Below are 21964 nucleotides of genomic sequence, written 5' to 3'. Positions count from 1 at the left end.
TAACCAGTCCAGCTCCCGTCGTACGACGACGAGAGGTTGAGAGAGTGCGGATCATGACGTGAAGTAGACACCGCCCCGCGATACTAGGGAGGGCGCGACCGACACCGGCACCGGGACGGCGGGGATCGACATGTCGTAGGGCGGGGTCGTGCCCGTTGAGTGCGGCCGCGAGGGATCCATGGAGCCGACGCCGGGGTGCACAGGGACGTTGGGGGCTCGCGTCTGTTGCTGGAGGAGGGACTTGGCGGTCATGAGCACGTCAACCTCGCTCGAGAGCGGGCCGACCATGTCGACAGCCTGCGCGACGGCGGACTGCGTCGCGACGGACACCTCCTTGACCGTAACCTGCGGCATGGTGTTGGCGCCCACGGCAGACGGTAGGCCCGATGAGACTGCCGCAACGGTCCGGTCGGCGACGACCTGGCGCGCGGCTTGCAGGACAACTTGCTGGGCCGCGACGGTGAGCGCGTTCGATTGCGCAACGGCGTTGTCCGGGACTTCGCCAGCGAGCTTCGAGCTGATGGCCTGTGCGGTGACGGTCAGGACGTGTTGCTGCTTGGCAAGGGCCTGCAGCTCTGGTCCGGCTTCGTTCGGCGACGCCACGACTTGTGATTGGGCCTCTTGCGCGACGCGCTGGGCTGCCGTGGTAAGCACCTGCACGACCTGGGAATCCGGCGCAACCACCGGCGCGGACACGGCAGCGGCAAGTGCTCCGGCACGAATCATCCTAGTGCGTTCATCAGCCGAGCGGACGGCCGAAAATGGGGTTGAAACATACCGCTGGGTGGCCACGGCAGGCTGCTGCGCGACACCGCTTACGATGGAATCGCTGAAGATTCGTCTGGGGTTGTGAATGTCACCAACAAGCGAAGGTCGCCGAGAGGGTGTGAACGTGGAGTCCACCGCGGCCATCGGGGCGATGGTGATGTGCACGGTATGGGTGAGCAGCTCCTCCTTCCCATCTTGTATGAACTACATCCGAGGGTACATCGTAAGCTCCACTATAGGCGACCGCGTGCGCGCGGGCCGGTATAAATGAACGTACCCTGGCTTCGACTGTTACGTCGCAGCTCTGAGCGTCCGGTGGGGGTATCCCGGTCAGCGATTCCTCCTTCCACGACAACCAGGGCGGCAGGGCGGGGGAGCTGTAGTTGACGGGCATGTTTGCACGCGACGCCTGTGGGTCCCAGATACGGGGTGTCCACGTCCAGCGCAAGCCGACGTAGGCGACGCCCGGGGGGGTGCCGGCGAGCTTGCGCCTGAAGGGGCGGAAGAGCCAGCCGCCGTCCGACCTTTTGGCGTCGACGTGCCAGATATGGTTGCCTTTTGACTTGGACTTCTTGCCCTCCTCGTTGAAACGCGAGATGTACGGCTGGTTCCAGAGGAAGTTGCGGATCTACAGCAGGACCGGCGTGTCAGCCGACATGCCGAGGAACGGCGCGGGCACTCGCCTTTTTCATGGGAATCTTTTCCTCGGGGAAGCCTTGGCGGGCGAGCTGGGATGACGTAAAAGCGGGGTGAGAGGACGGCGGGAACCATGAGCGGGGGAGGTACCTCTTCGAGGAAGGCGTTCGTGAAGGCCTGGATCCGGAACTTGAAGGGACGGAAGTCGGGGGACTCGTCCAGGCGCTGCATCTTCTTTGCCATGAGCGTCTGGTGGATCGGCTCGCCCTTGGAGTCGGTCGCATCCACTGTGGAGCAGAGATGAGTGCGCGCGCGGAGCAAGACCGGCAGCCCGGCAGTCTCGGCTCTCTGTACGTACGGTTCGAACAGATCGAAGTCAAAAACTCAAAGAAGATGCGCTCGACATCGGCCCGGTACTCCTGCGGCACCTCGTTGCCGTGGCTCGAAGAAGACGCCCCCTCGTTTGAGGGCGAGGTGCGGCTCATCCGCCGTTGTCCGGCATGGCGCATTCCGTTCAGGCCGTCGGCACTAGATATACTCTCAGCGCCATCACCTCTCAAGTACCCCACGGATGCGTACTGATTGCCCTGGCCCTCGCCGTCGTCGTCTGACCCCTCATCGTTCTCCTCCGGCGACGACCCCCTCGGGCTGTGGTGTCCCGACGTCGAAGGCCGCGACTGCGATGTCGACTCGTACATCGTAGGGTGCGATATGCTCTCCGCTGTATGCGCAAACGGATACGACAGCGACTGCGAACGCGACGCCCGGACGATCGTGGCCGACGCCGCGTTCATCGGCGCTTGTGCGAGGTGAGTACTCCTCGTCGGTGAGTACATCGAACCCGTGAACGATGTCGAGGAGCCGGCCACGGACATGCCGTTGGTCACTGCAAGCATATCGTTCAATACCAATCCAGGGGAGAGAGAATGATAAGGCTGACGGGGGGTGGAGACACGGCCGTCGGACCAGCCAGGACCAGGAATGAAACCCGGCGACGGTGCGATCGAGGCCGAAGTTGCGCCTGAAGCTGGTAAGTAATCTGGTGAGTGTGGAAGGGAGGACACAGATTCCCCAACGAGCCCGGCATGGAGGGAGCTCGTCGAGTGGTTGGCATCGTGCATCATCCCCAAGGCAAGGGGGGGAGGTATTCCGGCGGAACTGGGTGGTCGCGACGAGGACATGGAGGAGGTGGACATCATGGAGGGAACTGCTGAAATATCGGTGATCGAGCTCATGGAAGCCGGATATGAGTAGGCAAAGTGGCCTTGGGACATCATCGTCGAAGGGACGGTGGTCGTTGGCGATATTTGCAGGGGCGGAGTGTCGTCCTGTGGTTCAAGCTTCATCGACTTGACTACACGATCTCCAGCCATGGATGAAGCGCAGCGTTTCCGTGAAGTGTCCGAACCGTCTGACATTGTGCTGAGGTCGAGTGAGCCCCCAGGTGGTAGCCCGCCTAGCGTGAGTGGGGGTTGTTGATATTCACCAATCGCTGTAGGGGCCGCGGACGCGGACGCGGATGAAGAGGTGGTCCCTGTTTGGTGAGGGGGAGAGTTTCCAACCGTCTCATCGTCACCCAGTTGCATGGCAGCCACGAGCTCAGCCACGAGCAGGACATTTTTCTTCAACACGGTGACGATCTCTCGCGCATCGCTGCTCTGGCCCAGCGAACAAGCATCGCTACCAGAGTTGGCTGTTCGCGCGATACTACAGGAGCACAAGGTCCGCCATGAGGTATTGGTAAGCGACCAGTCGCAACAGAATGAAGGTCTAGACGTACTTTTTCAACAGATCACCTAGTACCATCAGATGGGCGCCGCCCGGGGTATCCTCAGTGCTTGACGATGCTGAGTTATCGAAGCCCGGAGGGGGGAAGTCGAATCCGGACTCGTGACCAGTGGTTGGGGGACCACCGCCGGCCGAGGGAAAACCCAGATCTGAGCCCCCAGCAGTCAAATTGCCGGACGAGGCGGCGGATCCTGGAGTGCTGAAAGTCGTACCGTACTCATACGTAGGGAAGGCGAAGAAAGACGAACCGGTCGTGAACGAAGGGGCCACGCCGGTCAAGGCGGGTGATGAAGCATGCGAAGCGCCCGTAGACGCGGAGTTCGAGCTGGGCGAGGACAGCAGAGGATGCGAAGGGTCAATCGCGTCTAGAGTTGCAATTCGTGGATCTATGCCGTACAGGGCTGCGTGGCTAGCGAAATCTTGAACGAGACCCGGGGAGGCCGACTGCGGGGGAGGGGGTGCAATGACATCCATCGGAGTTGAGTCGGAGGGAGGAGGTATTGACATGGACATGTGCATAGACATGGAAGCGACCGTCGCGGGGTCCGTGGGTGGTGAAAAGAGCGGCGGGGTGATGGTGGCGTGCATGTGAGTGGGATCTGGGGGTAGAGATGGGTCGGGAAGGGAATGCGGGACGAGGGAAGCGAAGGTCGGAGGGATTGGGATGTCCGAGGGAGGGAAGTGGGAGTATTGTTGGGGGTCGACCGCAACAGGGGGCGCAGGTTGGATCTCTTGCATGGAGGTCATGGCCCGGAGGGTCGATCAAAGAGCGCGGCGAAGAAAGGTAGGGCAAAGTCGCGGGGGATGAAAGACCGTGGAATGAACGGGCCCGAATGGGGAGATCGCGGGGGAGAGAACACGTGAAGATCCTGGGGGAATGGGCGTTGGGCATGGCACGGGAAAGGGAGACGGAGACGGAGGACATACACACCTCGGCGGACGGACGGGGAGCGGGTGGGAGCAATCAACGGAATCGGCGCGTGGTGGGGGGCGCGGGGGGCGTGAGGGGCATAAGCCGCGGCGGCGGCAGGTGGGGCAGGAGCTGGGGGATGTCGTCGGAACGGGCAGCAGACAGCGACGGGCACCTGCAGCAGAGTCCGGTCGAGCAGCGTCTGGCAGAGGGCGTCTGGCAGGGCTCTGGTGCACGTCTTGGGCGCAGCGGGCCAAACAGCAGCAAATAGCCTTCCTTATTAACCACTGCTACAGATGCCTGCCCCGGCCCACGCGCACAGGCTGAGTTTGTTGCTGCAATTCAAGTCCGACGCCCGCCTCTGTTATCTCCCGCCTCGCCCGCTCCCGCCACCGCGCAGCGATCGCGCAACGGTTGCTGCCAGATCGCCATCCCGACCGCCCAGCCGAGACGATGGTCTCTCGACTCTTTAGCTTTGCCCTCCGAGCTCCAGATCCCCGCCCCTGCGGCCCCCTGCAAACCCTTCGCGGCGCGACGTTACCCTGCCGGACGTTTGAGCCGTGATCCGTGCGTTCCATCGCCCTCCCGAGTGTCGCAGACGCTCTGCGCGCAGCTCGGACACGACGACGGGCGGGAAGGGACAGCGAAGGGCTAGATTGGGTGGATCGTCAGCATCACGGTTCGCGTGTGGACTTGCTGATCTGCTGCGATACAAGTCTGGTCATATGTCCCCCGCGCGACGTCGTAATGGTCAGCTGGTGGTCCCAGGGTGTGGCCAACGGCAGGCGGAGATCGCATGTCTTGCTCCCCGAGCCTGCCTGTCACTCGCCTGCCTCCCGTCACCCGTCCGCTTCCCATTCTTCCGTCGCCGTCGCGCAGTGCGCACGCGGTCCTCGAGGCCCGCGAGGTCTCCGTCCATTGCACCTTGCACCGTCACTCGTCTCAGCATCAGCCCCACGTGTAGCACCGCCAAATATGCGTCCTAGCCCGTCTCCGACGCGGTCTGCTGCCCGTTCATCTCACCTGTCCGGGCCCGCCCTGCCTCCGGCCCACATGCGAGACAAGACCTGGTCCAAACGGAATGAGCCCCAGGCCGACCGACGCGTTCCTGGTTCTACGGATCCGCCCTCGCCTTCTCAGCAATTTGAGCGCCGACGGAGCGCCCTTGCTCGTCGCTCACCGCCGCCCATGTCGCCCGCCGAGTTCGCGAGCAGGAGACAGATGACGTGCTAGCCGGACGCGACAACCAAGTCTCCTCGCCGTTGGGTCTCCGCCGCCTGATCAACGCGACCTCGAGATAGGCGCCAGTACCCGAGTCGACGCCTCGCCCTCTCCGCCGGGGAGATCTCTTCTCCATTCCCGACGCCCGTCCACCTGCGCCTCCCCCACCAACGCGCACAGCCGCCATCAGCCCTCCTCGTTGTCCGCCAGTCACATCCCATGGCGACCACGAGCAAGCAATACAAGGCCATAGGCGAGGACCTCTGGAAGGGCCGCACTGAGAAGATTGTAAGCCCGGATCCCGCCTCGCGCCATCATTCTCCCCCATCCTGACATGCACAGGGATAGAATGCAGAGCTCTTCGCCCTGACGTACGGCGCCCTCGTCGTGCAGCTCATCCAGGACTATGAGGACTACGCCGAGGTCAACAAGCAGCTCGACAAGATGGGCTACAACATCGGCACCCGGCTCATCGAGGACTTCCTCGCCCGGAGCAGCCTCGGCCGCTGTGCAGACTTCCGCGAGGTCGGCGAGGTCGTCGCAAAAGTATGTCATTCTCCATCCACCATGCGGTCTCCGTACACCCTCTGACGACATCGTGCCCGCAGGTCGGATTCAAGTCGTTCCTGAACATCACCCCGAATGTAGTTCATGGCGCCGCGCCGACCGCTGCATCCTCGCCCACCCGGACGAGCATGCCTCTTCCACAGGCAAATTCTCCCGGTGCGACCTTCACGCTAACGTTCGAGGAGAACCCCTTGGCGGAGTTTGTAGAGCTGCCAGAGGAAGCTCTGGACGGCGGTCTGTGGTTCAGCAACGTGCTTTGTGGGGTGCTTAGGGGAGCTTTAGAGATGGTGCGTGATCCTCTTTTCCTTCGAAGTACCAGAACCGAAGTCGACTGGCTGCCATATTTAGGTCCAAATGCAAGTCACGGCGTCCTTCATTTCGGACGTCCTGCGCGGCGACGAGGCTACCGAAATCCGCGTCACTCTTGTGAAATATCTGGAGGAAGAGGTGCCTGTCGGCGATGACTAGATACCGCAGTACGGAATGTACAGTAATTTCGCGTGTATCGCATGTATAATAGCCCCCCTCCACGCACTGCACCCGCAGAACTGCAGCAGCAGGGTCTAGGGCGGCGGAAAGCACGCACGCGCGAGTCCGATCAACTTTCGTCGCACGAACACAGCTCGAAAGTGCTCACCGAGAAGCAATCTCCCCGGCGGCGACCACACGCCTACGCCCAGCGCTCGACCCTGTTGAGCTTCTTCGCCGTCTTCGCGTTCGACTTGGTGTTCTGGCCGCGGACGGGCAGCTGCATCGCGTGCCGCCGACCGACGTACGAGCCGATCATGCGCTGGTGCGCGATGTTGTCCCGCACCTGCCTCCGCAGGTCCGTCTCCAGCTTGATCTCCCGCAGCATGTCCGGCGGGGGCTGCACCTGCGGCGGCGTGAACTTCGCGCCCAGCCGCGGGGGCGCGAAGTCGGGCGCGGCGAGCGGCAGCGCGGGCACGGTGGGCGAGTTCGAGGGCGAGGCGAGGAACGCGGTCAGCGCCGTCACCTGCGTCTCGTTCAGGTTGCGCACGCGGCAGCGGTCGTGGACTTGCACGCGCGCGCAGAGGCGGGCGGCGGTGGCATTCCCGATCCCGTAGAAGTGCGTCAAGGCATGCTCTGGGTGGGTCAGCGCGAGCCCGGGGAGCGTGCAGACGAAGGGAAGGCGCACCTTGACAAAGTGGCGTTCAGGCAGAGCGACGCCGAGGATATGCATGGTGAGAGACGGGTCCCAGCCCTGGTGTGTTGGAGGTGACGGAGCGCGGCGGTGGTAGCAGAGCAGAGACGTCGCGTAGGCGCTCGTGTGCTTGCACGCGACAGCGGCAGAGGGCGTCTACTCAACCCCGCCTTCCCTTCCGCCACTCCCTCGGCCGACCGCGTCTGACCATCATGTCGAACAACAAGGCGGAGGGGCGCCGCGAAGAGGCTCTCGCCAAGCAGCGCAACCTCATGCGCGAGGATTTCGAACGGCAGAAGCAGACCCTCATCCAGGAAACGGAGAAGGCGCGACCATCCTCAAACCGTTTCGTTGGGCAGAATGATTCCATGGAGGACACGCTCAAGAAGAGCACCGTGGGTCTTGTCAAGCTGGAGGAGTTTCAGCAGCGTAGGAAGGAGTTGGAAGAGGCAAAGGCCCGTGAGGCTGCGCGCACGAACGAACTCAAGTATGTCAACATTCACATAACGGCTGCAACCGCCGCCAGGTCCTTTTATGCGCGTCGGTTTGCTTACTGGACCTGGAGTGGTTGCTTAGGGATGAGAAGAAGGTGAAGAAACGCAAGAAGGCGGCCAAAGCCACACTCTCATTCGCGCTGGACGATGATGAGGGCGAAAATGACTCTCTGGTCAATGGAGATGAGCCTCCCGTGAAACGACCAAAGTCACGCAAGAATCCTGAGGTAGACACCTCTTTTCTTCCGGACCGAGACCGGGAGGAGGCCGAGCGAAGGGAGCGTGAAGAGCTCCGCCAGGAATGGCTGCGCAAGCAGGAAGAGCTCAAGAAAGAGGACATCGAGATCACGTATTCCTACTGGGACGGAAGTGGGCATCGTAAGAGTGTGATGGTGAGTTCTTCCGAGCTCCTCTCCGCCCCATTGCGGGCCTGACCACACAGATACATGCACGTCTGGCATGCACATTCGTTACGTAGTGCAAGAAGAGCGATACTATTTCAGGCTTTCTTGAGAAATGTCGACAGCAGTTCCCAGAACTGCGCGGCGTGAGTGTGGACAACCTTATGTATGTCAAGGTTCGTGTGTACTCCCTTGTGACGCGCACGCACATGCTGATGTCCCCACAGGAAGATTTGATCATTCCCGGGGTATGTCTTCCAGTCGTCGCATCTCGCCTTCGATATTGACACAGGAAGCAGCACTACACCTTCTACGACTTCATCGTGAACAAAGCTCGTGGGAAGTCGGGTCCCCTGTTCAATTTCGACGTGCATGACGACATTCGGCTACTGGCCGACGCATCCGTCGAGAAGGACGAGTCCCACGCGGGCAAGGTGGTCGAGAGAAGCTGGTATCAGCGGAACAAACACATTTTCCCCGCGTCTCGGTGGGAGGTACGTGTCGTACTGCCCGTTATCCAGTTTCTTGAAGAAGCGTACTCACGGTATCTGATTCGTCGCAGGTCTACGATCCCGACAAGAACTATGGGAAGTATACCATCTCATAGAGGCTATGACGTAGTACTACAAACCTCGTCGCATCGCATACAACTCTTCATGTTAGTTTCCTTTCGTGCCCGTACATAGTAGTTTGTTGTAGAGGCCCACTCGGGTGAATTCGATGATTTTATTTTGTCAGCACACACTAATTGCAAGCGTGGCTGGTCGTTTCTAGACCGCCACTTAGGGCTACCCGCCGAGACGGTTCCGCTCCGCGTGGGCGCCTGCACTCCCTTTCCGGTTTCCCTCGACTGAGTGCTGATCCTGCTGCACCCATTCCGCTCGCAAAACCGTCCTCCTAGCCCCCCGAACTCATCGCAGCCATGTCGGGCACCGGTCCCAGAGAGAATATCTTCCCCACGCGGATGGCCCTGACGAACACCAAGCTCCGTCTCAAGGGTGCCCAGACCGGCCACTCCCTCCTCGCAAAGAAGCGTGATGCGCTCACGACCCGCTTCCGCGCGATTCTCCGTCGAGTCGACGAGGTATGTCCCGACTCGCCGCACTGGCTTGCGCTCGATGTCCCGGAGATGTACGACTCACCATTGTTCCCTCCAGGCGAAGCGAAAGATGGGCCGGGTGATGCAGCTCGCCTCGTTCTCGCTCGCGGAGGTGACATATGCGACGGGCGACATCTCGTACCTCGTGCAGGAGCAGGCCAAGTCTGCGTCATTCAAGGTGAAGGCGAAGCAGGAGAACGTCTCGGGCGTGGTCCTCCCTGCGTTCGAGGTTGATCGGGTCCCGGGCTCTGGTGCGTTGGCTCTCTCTCTTGCCGTCACCTGCACAGATTGAGCGCAGTGTGATTATCGTGCCAGATTTCAACCTTACGGGTCTCGGCCGTGGTGGCCAGCAGGTATTGCGCGCGAAGGAAGTTTACGCCAAGGCGGTTGAGACCCTGGTCGAGCTCGCATCTCTCCAAACCGCGTTCATGATCTTGGACGAAGTCATTCGCGCAACGAACCGTCGAGTGAACGCCATTGAACACGTCGTCATCCCAAGGTTGGAGAACACGATCAAATACATCACTAGCGAACTGGACGAGATGGATAGAGAAGAGTTCTTCCGGTACGTCCGTTCAGATCCTTCGTTTGCATTTCTCCAATGATCGATCGATTCCAGCCTGAAGAAGGTGCAAGGGAAGAAGAAACGAGATGCAGAGATCGCGGAGGCCACTCGCAAAGCGCAAATTGAAGCCGGCGAAGAAACTCCTCCGCTGGACCTCGCCGAAGAGAGTGCCGGGGATCTTCTGAGCAGCAAAGACGAGGATGTAATTTTCTAGGCATGCTTATAATGCAGACATCGCGGACGCCTCTTTCGTGATAGCGAATTCGATACCCAACCCCCATGTACAATACAACATGTGTACGACTAGGATTCCGTACGGTTGAACCAATTTTTGAGGTGCTGTCACGCTGCAGAAGGTGGCAAAGATGGCCTGTGGCCTATGTGGCATAACATATGCGTCGTAGTGGCATACATACATGTGTGATTTTGCAGCGGACATGCGAAGACAGCGATGGGAGGAGAGGAAGCAGAACGGAGGTACGAGGTTACTGAACGCTAGTCAGTTTCACGAATGATGAGACAGTGAAATAAAACTCACATCGACCATCTCAACATCCTCACCCGCGGTCTTTGGTGCCTTCTTCCGGTCTTTCCGGTCAAGGATTGCCCGCCTGATCTAATGTGAGCCTTATTCTCCGCCACACAATGGGCAACGCTCACCTGTCCTTGTCCAGCTTGATGGTCGTGATAACGACGTTGCTGGGGTGGATGCCAATGGGAACCGTCGCGCCGTTGGACTTGTCGCGCTGAACGCGCTCGACATGGATAACCCACTTCTTGCGGTACACCTGGGTGACCTTGCCCTCCCGACCCTTGTACTTGCCCCGAACAATGCGGACCTCATCATCCTTACGAACAGGCAGCGCGCGGGTCTGAGATTGATGTCAAGGGAATTGCAGAAGATGCGCGGTAAGCGTCCCGCTTTAGGTTCTGTGCAGGAGGAACGTACGTTGTACTTGCCGCGGAGCTCCTTGCTCAGGGAAGAGGACATGATCTTGCGGCGAACGGAAGAGGGCGCCGAGAAGTGCGCCTTGCGCGACTTGCGGCGGGACGAGGAAGTGTCTGTGTGTTGGAGAGGGACCGTTTAGCGAAATTCGACCCACCATACCCATGACATCCACAATGCATCCAAGCCATCCACCCCACTGGACCAGTCCAACAGTCTGCATTCCTTCATCCGACGGCGCAGCAGCATCTAAAGACGCAACATACGAAGACTCACCGGCGTTGAACTTCATCTTGAGGGTCTTGAGGATGTCGACGGTGACGATGGCAGATTCTCCTCCGACCAGCAGTAGTGCTAGACGCTCGTGAGTCTGTGACATCAAGTAAGGGTGACGTCTGTGACGATAATAGGCGCACAATGATCCTGTGGCACACGCGACCCCGCTGGAGTGGACTCAGGCCAGTGTACAGTCTAGTGCTCGTGTTCGTGCTCTCACTCATCATCTCGGCTCTACGCACTCAGCTTCTTATACACACAAGATATTTTACTCAGCAGCTAGCCATGTCCTCTGACAAAGTACGTTCAAGTAAACTCAAGTTCAAGGGCGACAAGTCAAGAAGAAGCGAAAACATGAAGATGGAGATGAGGGCCCCAGCAGACGACGCCGCAGGGATGACATCGAAGAGTCTCCGGAGACCTGGGTGCTGCCGGAAGAAGCGATTGAATTCCGTGGACCTACCTTCATTCTGCATCCCTCCGACCCTTCCCCACTATGCATTACCTACGACTCTACCCGTGGGCGCATCGTGCTTCACTCTGCCGACAAAGACAAGACGGAGGATGCTGCTCCGCTTACGATTCTGGAGCGCACACCCACAGACGTCTCCCAGGTCTGGGTAGTCACGCGCGTCGCAGGCTCCCCGACCGTCAACATCCGCACTGGTGTGGGAGAAGGCAAATTCATCTCCTGCGACAAACATGGGCTCGTGTCTGCGGACAGAGAAGCGCGCGGACCGCAAGAAGAATGGACTCCGGTTGTATTTCCAGATGGGATGGTCGCGTTCCAGAATATCTACGAGAAGTACCTCAGCGTGGACGAAGTTGCCGGCGGACAACTTTCGTTGCGAGGCGACAGTGACGAGGTTGGCTTCGGTGAGCGTTTCTGGGTCAAGATACAAAGCAAATACAAGAAAGAGGCCCATGCCGAGGAGAAAAAGCGTAAGGGGATTGATACAACTACCACAGATGAGGCTGGTACCAAGTGAGCAATTCGACTTCGCTTGAATGCTGTAGTACTCACATCCGGTCAGCAAACTGTATCAAGCGTGGGGTGCCGGTCGGTCGGTCGTATCATCTGAGGATAAGCGCGAGGTATCTTGCACCCTTATTTTCTCGTCAATGAGTGCCTTACCGAGATTTCGTTGCAGCTTCGGGAAGCGAAGAAGGAAGGTCGACTAGCTGAAGCCATGCTTGAGCGACGAGCTAAACTGAAGAGGTGAGTCGCCTTCATGTGCTACCACGCTCCTATATATCTAATACCCATAATAGTGACCGTTTCTGCTGAATCGATCCCTCTTCGACCGTGTATTATGAGCTGTATTGTCTAGGTCTCTTACACTACATATTTTCTGCGTCTCCATGGTGGAGGACTTCCACCGATAATAGTGCTGCAATGATATCGACACGACAGTCCATTAAGCGCGATATACCTCGTAAGCAGGCAGTCATATTCGAGCGAAGGTCGAACGGGAAAGGAGTGGGACGGTATTTACAGTCTGGTGTGGGGAGCGACACTCAGTATGTATTGAGTAGCGGAGTGTCGCACATGACACATGCAACCTCTGTAGCACAATTCTCGTACGTACATGCGGGGCAAGCAATCACTGCAGGTGTGGACGGAGAGCTGGACGGTGGTGCAGTGGCGAAAGACGACCCGCCTAGAAGGGTCCCGCCGAAGGCTTGCCCTTCAGCCCGCTTCGTCTTCTTGCTGTTGCTAGGCACGTTGTCCTCCGTATCAGTGATGATTGTGACATCTTCACTCTCTTCCTTGAGGTCAAGGAGATCGTTTGACAGGATCCCGAGAGAAACCATGGTCGCTGCACTGTCTTCCAACTCTCTGCCTCTGTAAAAGAGCCGTTGCGAGATCACCGGGATACCGAGCTCGTCGCCGAACTGCAATGCTTAGACTCAATGCGGTGTCGGTGTATTCGTGAAGTGGAAACTGACCATGACTTTGAGGTCCTTTACTGACATGGATTTGGTAATAGTAATCTTGTGCTTCTTGCCGTACTCCCTGCCTTGCCGTATACGCTTCGATTTCCGAGAGCCTTCCATATTAACCCGCTTACTGTATGTGAGCAAGGTAGCTTGGACCGGTGGGTGAGAGGATTTGTCAGGGACGAATCGTGTCTCATTGTAAGTCTCTGGAGTTGGTGTGGGATCAGTGGGTCGGAGGACTCGGACTGTAATCTCGGTCATGTCGAACTCTGTTCGTCTGCAGGACGGTCAGTATCGAGCCAAACCTAAGGGCCGTAAATCAGGTCACCTCTTGAGACGGCAGTCGCTGCAGACGCTAAGCTCATGCGTATACTTGTCGTCAATCCTCTCGATGGCAATGAGCGGCTTGGCCGAGTACCTGTTTGAGTGTGAGGACACGTCACGAAAGTGTAGATCCCAGCGTACAGTTCTTCCAAGGTGTCCCAGTCGCTCCGTTTGATGATTGACATGGACCCATCTAGATCGCCTCCGAGATTGGGATCAAAGGCGAGGAGACCGTGTTCACAGACGAACTGCGCATTGTCTATGACTTCAGGTCGTGCAATATCGCCCGGGCGCAACGTCCACTGCCGCCACGCGCGCACGAATGAAGTGGGGACGATGGCGCATGGAGTGTCTTCAAGAAGCGATACGTTGCCATTCAGTGCATTTTCATGCATGTGCTTCAACCTTGCCTGCAATTTGCAGGGCAGTATAAGGAATTAGCGTCGCAGGAGGAGAATCGGTCAGCTGACCTTTTCGTCCTCCGCCAACTTGCGGAACTCACGCCTGTCCTCCTTGGACAAATGCAACATGGCCTCACAGACAGCGCATAGTTCCGAGGATGTGGAGGGCGGCTTCCAGTTGGAGAAGAGTTCCTGGAGGATCATGTACGCCTGTGCAGAGATTCGCCGACGTGTTACTGTGTTCGTAGACAGCCCACCATGCTCGCAAATTACATCGTTCAGGAAGTCCGCGGCGTCTGGAGGAGGATCTGGTGCACCTTCAAGATGCATCTTGGGTTTCGCAAGTCGCCAATCTATCAAAATATCAGCATTCTGCCGCATAAGAATACCGTTCAAAGCAAACCTTTGAGCCAAGGTCTCGATACGAAATAGCCATCTCCGTCTTCCTCAACAGCAGCAACCTCGTCAAACCGTGCGACAACTCGTGGATGCTCGACCTGGTACAGTTTTTCTACGCAGAAGGATGTCAATACCGATGCACCTTGAATGTAAAGTGCAATACCTTTGAATATGTGCTCCACACATGTTCTGCAAACGTCCGTTGTGGAAAACTCTGTTCCTAACGGCCCTCCGTCTTCATCCGCGATCCGTGTGTAGGAAGCCTGTTGCTGACATTCAGATGACTGAGCCAGATAAGACAGTGGTGCACACCTTTCTCAGGACTTTCATGTCCCCCGCTTTCTGGGGGTCCAGGAAACGATGTTCGCAAATAATGTCCGTGATTGCAAGTCTTGGAACGACCGGTGCATCATCCCTCCGAGGCTCCTTGGTATCTGTTAGGTCTATCGCAGGGGCAGGAGTAGCTTTTGGTGTTTTAGGCTTGACAATATGTCGGCACAGCCATGTCTCTAGTGCTTGACGGCTCATGATAACTTGATCCTGAAACTCTAGTTTGGTCGCCTGTAACATGACGGGTTCTAAAGCGAAGTCCTACCTCGTTGCGAGACGTGACATTCCAGCTGCGATAGACATCCATGACCATATCTCGTTTCCGATTGTAACGCTCTTTCTCCTCCGCTTCTCTGTATGCATCATGACTTCAGCAACAGTACACCGTTCGAGCGACGAGTCCATCGTACCGTTTAGCGAACTCATCACAATTCTGGACATGCTCGGCGTTTAGGTTGTTGACAACTTCGAGAGCCTTCGTTGGAGGCGTGGGGACTACTGGCTGGGAGGAGGCGTCTGCTTGACCGCTTGTGCCTGGAACGTTTCCATCCCTGACACGCGCATACACTAGCATATATGCATCTTTGGAAGAAATGTATCTGACAGACGTTATGATGCCCCAATCGAATTGATGATATGCATGGCCAACTTACTTAGGTCCTTCCGTAGGTGGGGATGGTTGCTGAGACCGCGACGAATCCCTGCAAGCAGTCAAATCAGAACATGACTCGATGAGACTCCACGCCGTGGAATTCGTACTCGACAACCTCAATATCGCTGTCACTGTCAACGCGCCGACGATTCTTAGCAGGACGTCCCTTGCTTGAGCCATTTTGCGATTTCCTGTATATAGGTTTAGACCGTGCTCCGTCCGTGAGAAACAAATCCACCTTACTTCTTCACATCCTTAGCCGCTTTACCCCCTTTCTTGGATATGTCGAGATCTGGGACCAAAGAATCGATGTGTGTGACGACCTCGTCGTTGAATTGATACCATCCTTGGTGGCTAAAACAGTGTTCTAATGAGTCCTTGCCACACCCTAAGCATCATAACAACGCACACGACGTCGAAAACTTGAGCCTCATAATGGCCATGGTATGCGCTCGTGCCTTTGTGCAAGAGGATTCCTCGAAGTTCATAGAGATTTTGGCTCTCCTTCATAGGCTTTTTCTTCCGCTGCTTCCGAATCTCCTCTGAACCGAGAAATCTATCCATGTCAATCAAAGTCGGAAACAGGATAACTTGCTTCGACTTCTTGCGCTCCATAGTAGTGAGATCGTAAACGAAGCGCAAGAGTGAGAAGTGGAGTACGGGAGGTAGCTTGCGAAGCTCAGTGTAGCGTTTGGCATCCTGAAGACTGTCACACTGCTGACATAGATATCTGCAATTGGATGAGCATCTCGACGATCATGGTTCATTCGGCGAGAACACACTTGTTATCGTCCGACAGGGTTTCTGGCTCCAACAGTGCAGCTAACCGTTCTTCTAGAGTAGCGTTGTTCTGTAAAATGAATCAACAGATGGCATGGAAGGATGTCTGAGAAGACTCACCTCGAGGTTCACTTCGATCTCCAGGAAATCCGAGTCCCGCTCTGAGTGTCGGAGACAGTTTTGACAAACAGTGTTATATACTTGCTTGCCTTGAAACTGCGGCTCTTAGTCAATGAATCGTCATCTTGACCGCAATTCATGCATACCTGGTCCGAAACTAGTGATCTGAGCCCCGAATTCTCTTGTTGCTTGAATTCGTTGTCCAAGTGCGCCATGAACAGCTTGGAAAACCTACACGCTTGCAGCTCAGTGACTTTATTCTCAGTGATGGAACCGACCCATATGAAGCATACTCTTGAGCGTCCTGCTGTTCAGTAGCGCGTAGCTTCAGACTCTCTACTAGTTTGACCGGATTGAAAGAAGAAAGTGCACAGGTTTGCATTGCAGCAAAGGTAACCTGGAGCTGAAATATCGGGGATTCCTGTGCACAGACAACGTATGAGGACGAGACTCAGCAGCGATTTCTTGACAGCGAACCTCGAACGATCTCTGAGCATTGCAGCTCGCGTGGCATTCGTACACCCCCTTGCGAAATGGCAGGTCCTGAAACCATACCTATGTTTTTGTTGTGAGAAAATATATAGCCGGCCTTCGCTGGATTTTTTCACCTGCAGGTAAGCATTGGCATAGCAAGTGGCACCTAGGTTCTACTTCACGGTAAGCTTCTCAAGATGGGAAACTCGGTGGCGAAACACACCTTAAGGCCTATAGGCATGTTACCGTCTCTAGACTTCACAGTTGGGTTCTCGCCAAGACTATGAACTTTCATCCACCCCTCATATGCGTCCTCTTCGACTGCAGGTCAGGTTCACGAAAGCACACATACTAAGGGCAGCGTACCAGCATTCTCCCAGTTGTCCTGGCCGAGATAGTTCAAGCAGTATGGATTAGATTTGCATAATTTAGGCGTACATGACGACCCCTCGTCGTCTGAAATCACTATCACGTCGTCCACCACTTCCGACTCTACCTTCTGCGGACGAGTGGAGTGACTGTGAACCGGGGATTGTTTCGCGGAGGTGTTTGAGAAGTCGGGAAGGTGCTTGTTCGGACAAATTGGATGGCTGCTCCTTCGAGAGAAGCCACACGTTGCCAACAGATGCTCATCCCGGATGTCGGACGCTTGAGTGACTTCGGTCTCGACCCAGCCCCACGCAGAGTAGGCAGCGTTATTGGTGAGCTTGATGCGCTTGAGACGCTCGCCAGCAGAAAGGCCAGCAGAAGACGGGGATGGTCGTCGCGTGCGTTTCGGAGGCATACAAGCTATGCGAAGAAAGGGCCCGAAGGATGTGGGGAGAAGCAAGAGTGTCAGGGCCACAGAACGCGGCAGTGGCTGAAGCCACATGGGCGTCTGTCGAACGCGTCGCGCGAACGTGATCTCGAAGCGAAGCCCGTGCCCCCCTCTCTTGCGTCTGCACATCACCTCTTCACGGAGAGGCACTGGGCGGGCATGTTCAAGACGTGACAGACGCGGAGGTGCGTCCGCCGTTCTTGCCCCCGTCCTCCACCATGTTCATTCTCACCTTCCTTTTGACTGGGATCTTCATGCTCTCCGCCCTCAATCCCCCATACACATCCACACTCATCACAAGCACTCTGTCAAGACACACGCCACTACTTTCTGCCGCTCCTACTGGCGACTCCTCGCATCGGCTACCTTGGAGCAATCACCGCCAACCCTTCTTTCCGAGACTTGCGGCTTCGACAGACATTGCGGACGACTATCTTGGCGAGCTCAGCGGCGAGAACAACCCCTACTCAACTGAGCCTCAGGAGCTGCCTCAGACTGCCTCTGCAGATCTTATCATGAAAATCACTAGCGCTGCCACCCTCTTGTCTTCCGTCTCTCTAGATACGTTGGTCTTCTTGGCCTGTCTCTTCGTCCTCCGTGCCATCTGCGCCTTCATTGTTCGCAAGTTCCGCGTCCCACGGCCCCCGTCTCCCATGTTCGATTCTATCAAGGTACGACTTCCGCTTCTGCGTCATGTTTCTGCTGATGCGACTCGAATGATATTCCTGTCTTCGCACTAGATCCCTGGTCAAGCGTTCACACCGAGCAACTCCTGCGAAGGTCACGGGCTACGCCAGTCACTAAGTGAAGAGGCCTTGATTCCTAGCGACCAAGACGAGCTTGTGCTTTCGGAAGGTCAACTCATTCCTGCGCATGCTGCTCTCAAGGTCGTTTCCGTCATTCCTGTTGAAGTGCCGGAGCCCGGTTTGCACGAAGATGTCCTTGTGAGTGGCAATCAATTCCACACGATGTAAACCTACAACATGATCTCCACAGCCTGAAATCCCGGAATTAACTTGTGCGACGTCCTGGTCCTCATCCTCTGGATTCTCCATCACTCTTGACGAAGACGATTGCAAGCTTCTCGAGAATTATATTGAACTGAAGAAGTGCGATCTCACTCAGTTCTCTCGGATGTCCCTTCACCCGTCTGTCCACCTTTCCCACCTCCCACCGTCCGAGATCCGTGCAGAAAATGTTGCAACAGAGGCATGAGTATATAGATATCTTCAAGCTTACTGGAACTTCGTCACGCGCGCATATCTGTCCTACTTAGCCCCCCCGTCCATTACGAGAAGCTTATCTCGATTTGTATATCGGCATGTACATGTATAATGAAGGCGGCGAGGCAACCATGTGCGATCCCAGTGAAAGACATCAAACACATGGTGTGCAACATTGTAACGAACGTGGGCGACATTCACTTGAGAGCAATCCAATACGGAGACTTTGATCTTTTGGACGGCGATGCAGGAGGACTGAGGTTCTGCGAGCACTTCCGAAATGAGCGAGCATGTTCAGGGATGACAAGTGGGAGCCTTACGCCCAGAAGTTTCGAATGGTCAGCTTTCTGTGCGTATTTCAGCAAGAGCGCCTCTTCTCCCTCCATCAGCTTGAAACGCTCCCTCTCCCTCGCGATGTCGAGCAACATGTGGCTGATCTGCTTCTCCACCACGATCGCATGCTTGCGGGAGAACGCGCCCAGCTGCCGCTTCACCATCAGGTTCTCCGCCTCCAGTGCCTCGCACCGCTCGAGAGCGGCGATGGCCTTCGACTTCCAAAAGTCGCGGCCGTGCGAAGAGCTGTTGAGCGCGGTCTCGAGTGCAATCTTCTGCTTGGATACTGTCTCGATCTGCTCGGCGAGGTAGCGTCCTGTGGCAGCACCGCTCTCTTCGGCGTTCTGGCGGCGCGCGCGCTCCGCCTCGAGAGCCGCGAGCACGATGCTGGTCTCGGAGCCAGGCTGGGTGGATGCCTTGGCGAGGGCGGAGCGGAGGAGGGAGACCTGGGAGCGGAGAGTAGCGTTCTCGTCCTGGAGGGCCTGACGTGCGTCCTTCTTCTTTCCCAGGAGGTTGTCCACGACTTCGCGAAGCTCCGCGGCAATATCGCGCCCAAGAGCAAGACCCGGAGAAGAAGAAGGCACCGTAGAAGTGATGGGGAGTATGAGCTCGCTGCGGTGAGCAAGTGGGAGGCACGTTGCGGTCGTGCTTTCGTCGTCCGTGCTAGGGACGGCCCTGAGGGAGGAGATGCCGGCCTGCGGGGGAAGTGGTCCGAAGTGGCTGGCCCTTGGTGTGCTGCATGCATCAGGGACGTTGGAAAAGAGCAGCTCTGCTTCAGGGGCGACGAAGGACGGCTCAGGGTTGCTGAAAGGTGAAGGAGTGGTGGCAGGCATGGCAGCAACGGTCTTGAGGACGTGCAGGGGGTATGGTTTCGCGGCTTGATCCACAAAGAATACCAGGAAGCGACCGCCCGCCCCGGGGAGGCGGCTTGCAAGAGAGGCAACAGACAGCCTCATCTGTGAGAAGGCGTTAGCCTCCCGGTCGACCTCTAGGACGTACCTGGCATTCATAAGGGCACTACGGAGCACCATCGTAGTCAAGATTCACCGTGACACGACCGCGATGGCAGACGGTGCGCACAGAGCAGGAATCAGGAGTGGTCGAGACAAAGCGGGGCGGGTGCCCACGCGACGCGTCATAGAAAGGAATACCGCAACCAAAGCTGGCCACTTGCGACGCGTCGCGAGCGTTAAAATCGGCACGCGTTTTTGCCTCTCTCTCCCTCTCTCCCCCCTTTCCCCGTCACTCCAGCCGCCATGTTTGCCAGACAGGCATCTATCCGCGACGCTTACGAAGACCTCGGTATCGAAGAGGTGCGTTCTCTTCATCTCGCTTGAGAACAGGTCCTAACGCGGGGTGGCGCGTCTCGTTTGGCAGGGCGCGTCCCTTGAAGCGGTTAAGACAGCCTACAGGCAGGCAGGTGTAGTATTCTTTCTGGTATCAACGCACAAGACTGATTGGAAACGATATGCTTTTAGCTCGCGCTCAAAACACATCCCGACAAGAACCCAGGCGATGCGGACGCCACCGCTCAGTTCCAGAAAGTCAGTGCCGCCTACAACACGCTCGTCAAGCACCTCGACCGCTCAGAGCCACAACGCCACTCGCACACCCATGAATACGGATTCAACCAGGGGGACTACTACGACGATGATGTCGACGACTACGATTACTTCGATGACGACGACTACTACGATGAGTACGAATCCGACTTTGAGGATCACTTAGACTTCTACAGGTGCGCTATGTCTTTCAATGTTCCCATAGTCTCCTTCTCATACCCGTGTGTAGATTCCTGTTTGAGGAAATCATGAGAGGTCGATCGAGCCGTTTTGCCCACGCCCGTACGTCTGCTACTTGACACAATTGTTCACCGTTTTAATTACCCTATAGAATTCACCCGTGCTCATCCTCACCATCCTTCTCACCGCCCTCCATCCCCACCCGAGAGTGAGGAACAGTATGCCGCACGTCTGCGGCGACAACGGGAGGAACAGGAGCGTGCTGCGGAGCGGCGTGCTGAGGAGGAGGCCGCTCGGAAAGCAGAACAGGAGAGAGAACGCGAGCAAGGTGAATAACCATGTCTTCATTCTCTGGGAGTGCTGTAACACAGCCTTCCAGATCGGCGGGAGGCGGAGCAAAGGAAGCGCGACAGGGCTTCTACGAAGAAGGCGGAGGCGGCAGCGTCGCGCAGGACTGCAGAGCAAAAGATGCGATCACAGCAAGAACAGGCCCAAATAAAACGCTCTGAGGTCTTTGCGGCCGCTCGTCGCGGAGACTTTGCGACTGTCAAGAAAGGTGTATGGGAGGATGATGTTGATGCAGCTGGCGGCGAGATACGCAAGGGTTTCGAAGACTTCATCCAGACGCCTCCCGGAGATCGTGCTGAGACGCTGCTGCACATTGCCGCAAAGCATGGAAACGTTGACATTGTGGAGTGGCTTGACTCTCACAGTACGTTCGGCTTTCTTTTGCGCCACTACGTTGGTACTGACAAGGCATTGTCACAGGCGCCGACCCTGAAGAACGCAACAGTAATGACATGACGGTCTTCCATGCGGCATTACAGAACGGCCATTCCAATGTTCTCAAGCATCTCTTCGAGGCGTACGAACCTAACGAGAACAAGGGCATCTACCGCTCGCCTAAACACATCTCCAACCTCCGCATAGCTCTTGACTCAAAGGTTCCTGAGGTGGTCTGGATGGTTCTCGATAAGCACCTCTTCACCGACGACGATATTTCTGAGGCCTGGAGAATTGCAAATGACAAGAAGTTCCAGAATGGAGTCAAGTCGACGAGCAAGCACGAAGAGCTAGTCAATTTGTTGGACAGTTTCGGCAAGTTCTCGCTCAGCAAGCCCGTATCGGAAGCGCTACCATCCCCATCTTCGAACCCACCGCCCTCGAGCTCTACGCGGCCACAGGTTAACGGCAAGCCCCACCGGTCACGACCAACTGTGGTGGTCGAGGACCTCCGCTCACACACTGCTTCTCCATCGTCGGCTGCTTCCGACGCGACGCACTCTCCATCCGGTGCGAACGGCTCTCGCGGCCGTGGTAAGAACCCATACCGTGGTTCTTTCCGCCCGTACAATCAACAAGGTTCAGCCCCTTCATCTCCCAGTTCGACTAGTCCTTTCACCGGATCATTCCAACAAGGCACGCCACCATTCTCACCCAGTCGTGGCCGTGGCAGAGGCCGATTCTCCACTTTTCGTGGTCATGGTCGTGGGCGCGGGCGGGGCAACCCAGCTGCGTGAGCTTTGTGACTTTTCTTGGCACTGCACACATTGTCGGCCCATGCCCTCGCTGCATGTATTATATCCTCAAAAGAC

At 56.9% G+C, this 21964-nt stretch overlaps 11 protein-coding genes across 11 annotated transcripts; 6 read left to right on the top strand and 5 right to left on the bottom strand.

Moving 5' to 3' along the window:
• Window positions 1-51: 51 nt before the first annotated feature.
• Window positions 52-3666, bottom strand: BXZ73DRAFT_37458 (uncharacterized protein; the record flags this gene model as incomplete). The annotated part of the gene is made up of 7 exons (XM_048018010.1): window positions 52-727; window positions 779-972; window positions 1046-1396; window positions 1437-1496; window positions 1555-1691; window positions 1763-3111; window positions 3185-3666. The coding sequence occupies 7 exons, from the start codon at window positions 3664-3666 to the stop codon at window positions 52-54; spliced, it is 3249 nt and encodes a 1082-aa protein (XP_047883883.1).
• A 1876-nt stretch (window positions 3667-5542) lies between these two features.
• Window positions 5543-6358, top strand: BXZ73DRAFT_37327 (transport protein particle complex subunit; the record flags this gene model as incomplete). The annotated part of the gene is made up of 4 exons (XM_048017979.1): window positions 5543-5611; window positions 5672-5869; window positions 5932-6177; window positions 6239-6358. 4 exons carry the CDS (start codon window positions 5543-5545, stop codon window positions 6356-6358), a joined length of 633 nt encoding a protein of 210 aa, XP_047883882.1.
• Window positions 6359-6560: 202 nt separating this feature from the next.
• BXZ73DRAFT_86341 (mitochondrial 30S ribosomal protein S13) lies at window positions 6561-7091 on the bottom strand (the record flags this gene model as incomplete). The annotated part of the gene is made up of 2 exons (XM_048024166.1): window positions 6561-6992; window positions 7047-7091. 2 exons carry the CDS (start codon window positions 7089-7091, stop codon window positions 6561-6563), a joined length of 477 nt encoding a protein of 158 aa, XP_047883881.1.
• Window positions 7092-7264: 173 nt separating this feature from the next.
• BXZ73DRAFT_37565 (XAP5-domain-containing protein) lies at window positions 7265-8554 on the top strand (the record flags this gene model as incomplete). The annotated part of the gene is made up of 6 exons (XM_048018038.1): window positions 7265-7543; window positions 7618-7938; window positions 8025-8123; window positions 8175-8195; window positions 8247-8441; window positions 8510-8554. 6 exons carry the CDS (start codon window positions 7265-7267, stop codon window positions 8552-8554), a joined length of 960 nt encoding a protein of 319 aa, XP_047883880.1.
• Window positions 8555-8869: 315 nt separating this feature from the next.
• BXZ73DRAFT_95655 (vacuolar ATP synthase subunit D) lies at window positions 8870-9825 on the top strand (the record flags this gene model as incomplete). Its single annotated transcript, XM_048026850.1, has 4 exons — window positions 8870-9031; window positions 9105-9297; window positions 9362-9611; window positions 9666-9825. The coding sequence occupies 4 exons, from the start codon at window positions 8870-8872 to the stop codon at window positions 9823-9825; spliced, it is 765 nt and encodes a 254-aa protein (XP_047883879.1).
• Window positions 9826-10116: 291 nt separating this feature from the next.
• BXZ73DRAFT_86338 (ribosomal protein L24) lies at window positions 10117-10849 on the bottom strand (the record flags this gene model as incomplete). Its single annotated transcript, XM_048024165.1, has 4 exons — window positions 10117-10222; window positions 10272-10483; window positions 10561-10673; window positions 10834-10849. 4 exons carry the CDS (start codon window positions 10847-10849, stop codon window positions 10117-10119), a joined length of 447 nt encoding a protein of 148 aa, XP_047883878.1.
• Window positions 10850-11118: 269 nt separating this feature from the next.
• Window positions 11119-12121, top strand: BXZ73DRAFT_86337 (FRG1-like family-domain-containing protein; the record flags this gene model as incomplete). Its single annotated transcript, XM_048024164.1, has 5 exons — window positions 11119-11143; window positions 11170-11818; window positions 11868-11928; window positions 11985-12052; window positions 12106-12121. The coding sequence occupies 5 exons, from the start codon at window positions 11119-11121 to the stop codon at window positions 12119-12121; spliced, it is 819 nt and encodes a 272-aa protein (XP_047883877.1).
• Window positions 12122-12351: 230 nt separating this feature from the next.
• On the bottom strand, window positions 12352-17038 carry BXZ73DRAFT_36852 (cysteine proteinase; the record flags this gene model as incomplete). The annotated part of the gene is made up of 22 exons (XM_048017901.1): window positions 12352-12729; window positions 12784-13051; window positions 13103-13192; window positions 13240-13508; window positions 13569-13852; window positions 13903-14010; window positions 14062-14161; window positions 14211-14438; window positions 14494-14581; window positions 14639-14827; window positions 14882-14929; window positions 14988-15071; window positions 15124-15234; window positions 15290-15610; window positions 15663-15730; window positions 15781-15876; window positions 15927-16011; window positions 16074-16201; window positions 16258-16335; window positions 16389-16427; window positions 16478-16569; window positions 16621-17038. The coding sequence occupies 22 exons, from the start codon at window positions 17036-17038 to the stop codon at window positions 12352-12354; spliced, it is 3570 nt and encodes a 1189-aa protein (XP_047883876.1).
• A 251-nt stretch (window positions 17039-17289) lies between these two features.
• On the top strand, window positions 17290-18286 carry BXZ73DRAFT_95653 (uncharacterized protein; the record flags this gene model as incomplete). Its single annotated transcript, XM_048026849.1, has 3 exons — window positions 17290-17742; window positions 17812-18015; window positions 18068-18286. The coding sequence occupies 3 exons, from the start codon at window positions 17290-17292 to the stop codon at window positions 18284-18286; spliced, it is 876 nt and encodes a 291-aa protein (XP_047883875.1).
• A 388-nt stretch (window positions 18287-18674) lies between these two features.
• BXZ73DRAFT_6997 (uncharacterized protein) lies at window positions 18675-19220 on the bottom strand (the record flags this gene model as incomplete). Its single annotated transcript, XM_048021781.1, has 1 exon — window positions 18675-19220. A coding segment is annotated over one exon (546 nt), but the record flags the coding sequence as incomplete, so codon positions are not given.
• Window positions 19221-19883: 663 nt separating this feature from the next.
• On the top strand, window positions 19884-21889 carry BXZ73DRAFT_37594 (uncharacterized protein; the record flags this gene model as incomplete). The annotated part of the gene is made up of 7 exons (XM_048018044.1): window positions 19884-19940; window positions 20005-20049; window positions 20106-20365; window positions 20419-20471; window positions 20521-20697; window positions 20749-21081; window positions 21138-21889. 7 exons carry the CDS (start codon window positions 19884-19886, stop codon window positions 21887-21889), a joined length of 1677 nt encoding a protein of 558 aa, XP_047883873.1.
• Between the last annotated feature and the right edge of the window lie 75 nt (window positions 21890-21964).

The sequence above is a fragment of the Epithele typhae genome, assembly GCF_022376455.1.
Source record: "Epithele typhae strain CBS 203.58 chromosome Unknown BXZ73scaffold_1, whole genome shotgun sequence".
Lineage (NCBI taxonomy): Eukaryota > Fungi > Basidiomycota > Agaricomycetes > Polyporales > Epitheliaceae > Epithele > Epithele typhae.
Note: the sequence above shows the minus strand (reverse complement) of the source record. Positions and strands in the feature narration are given on the sequence as shown.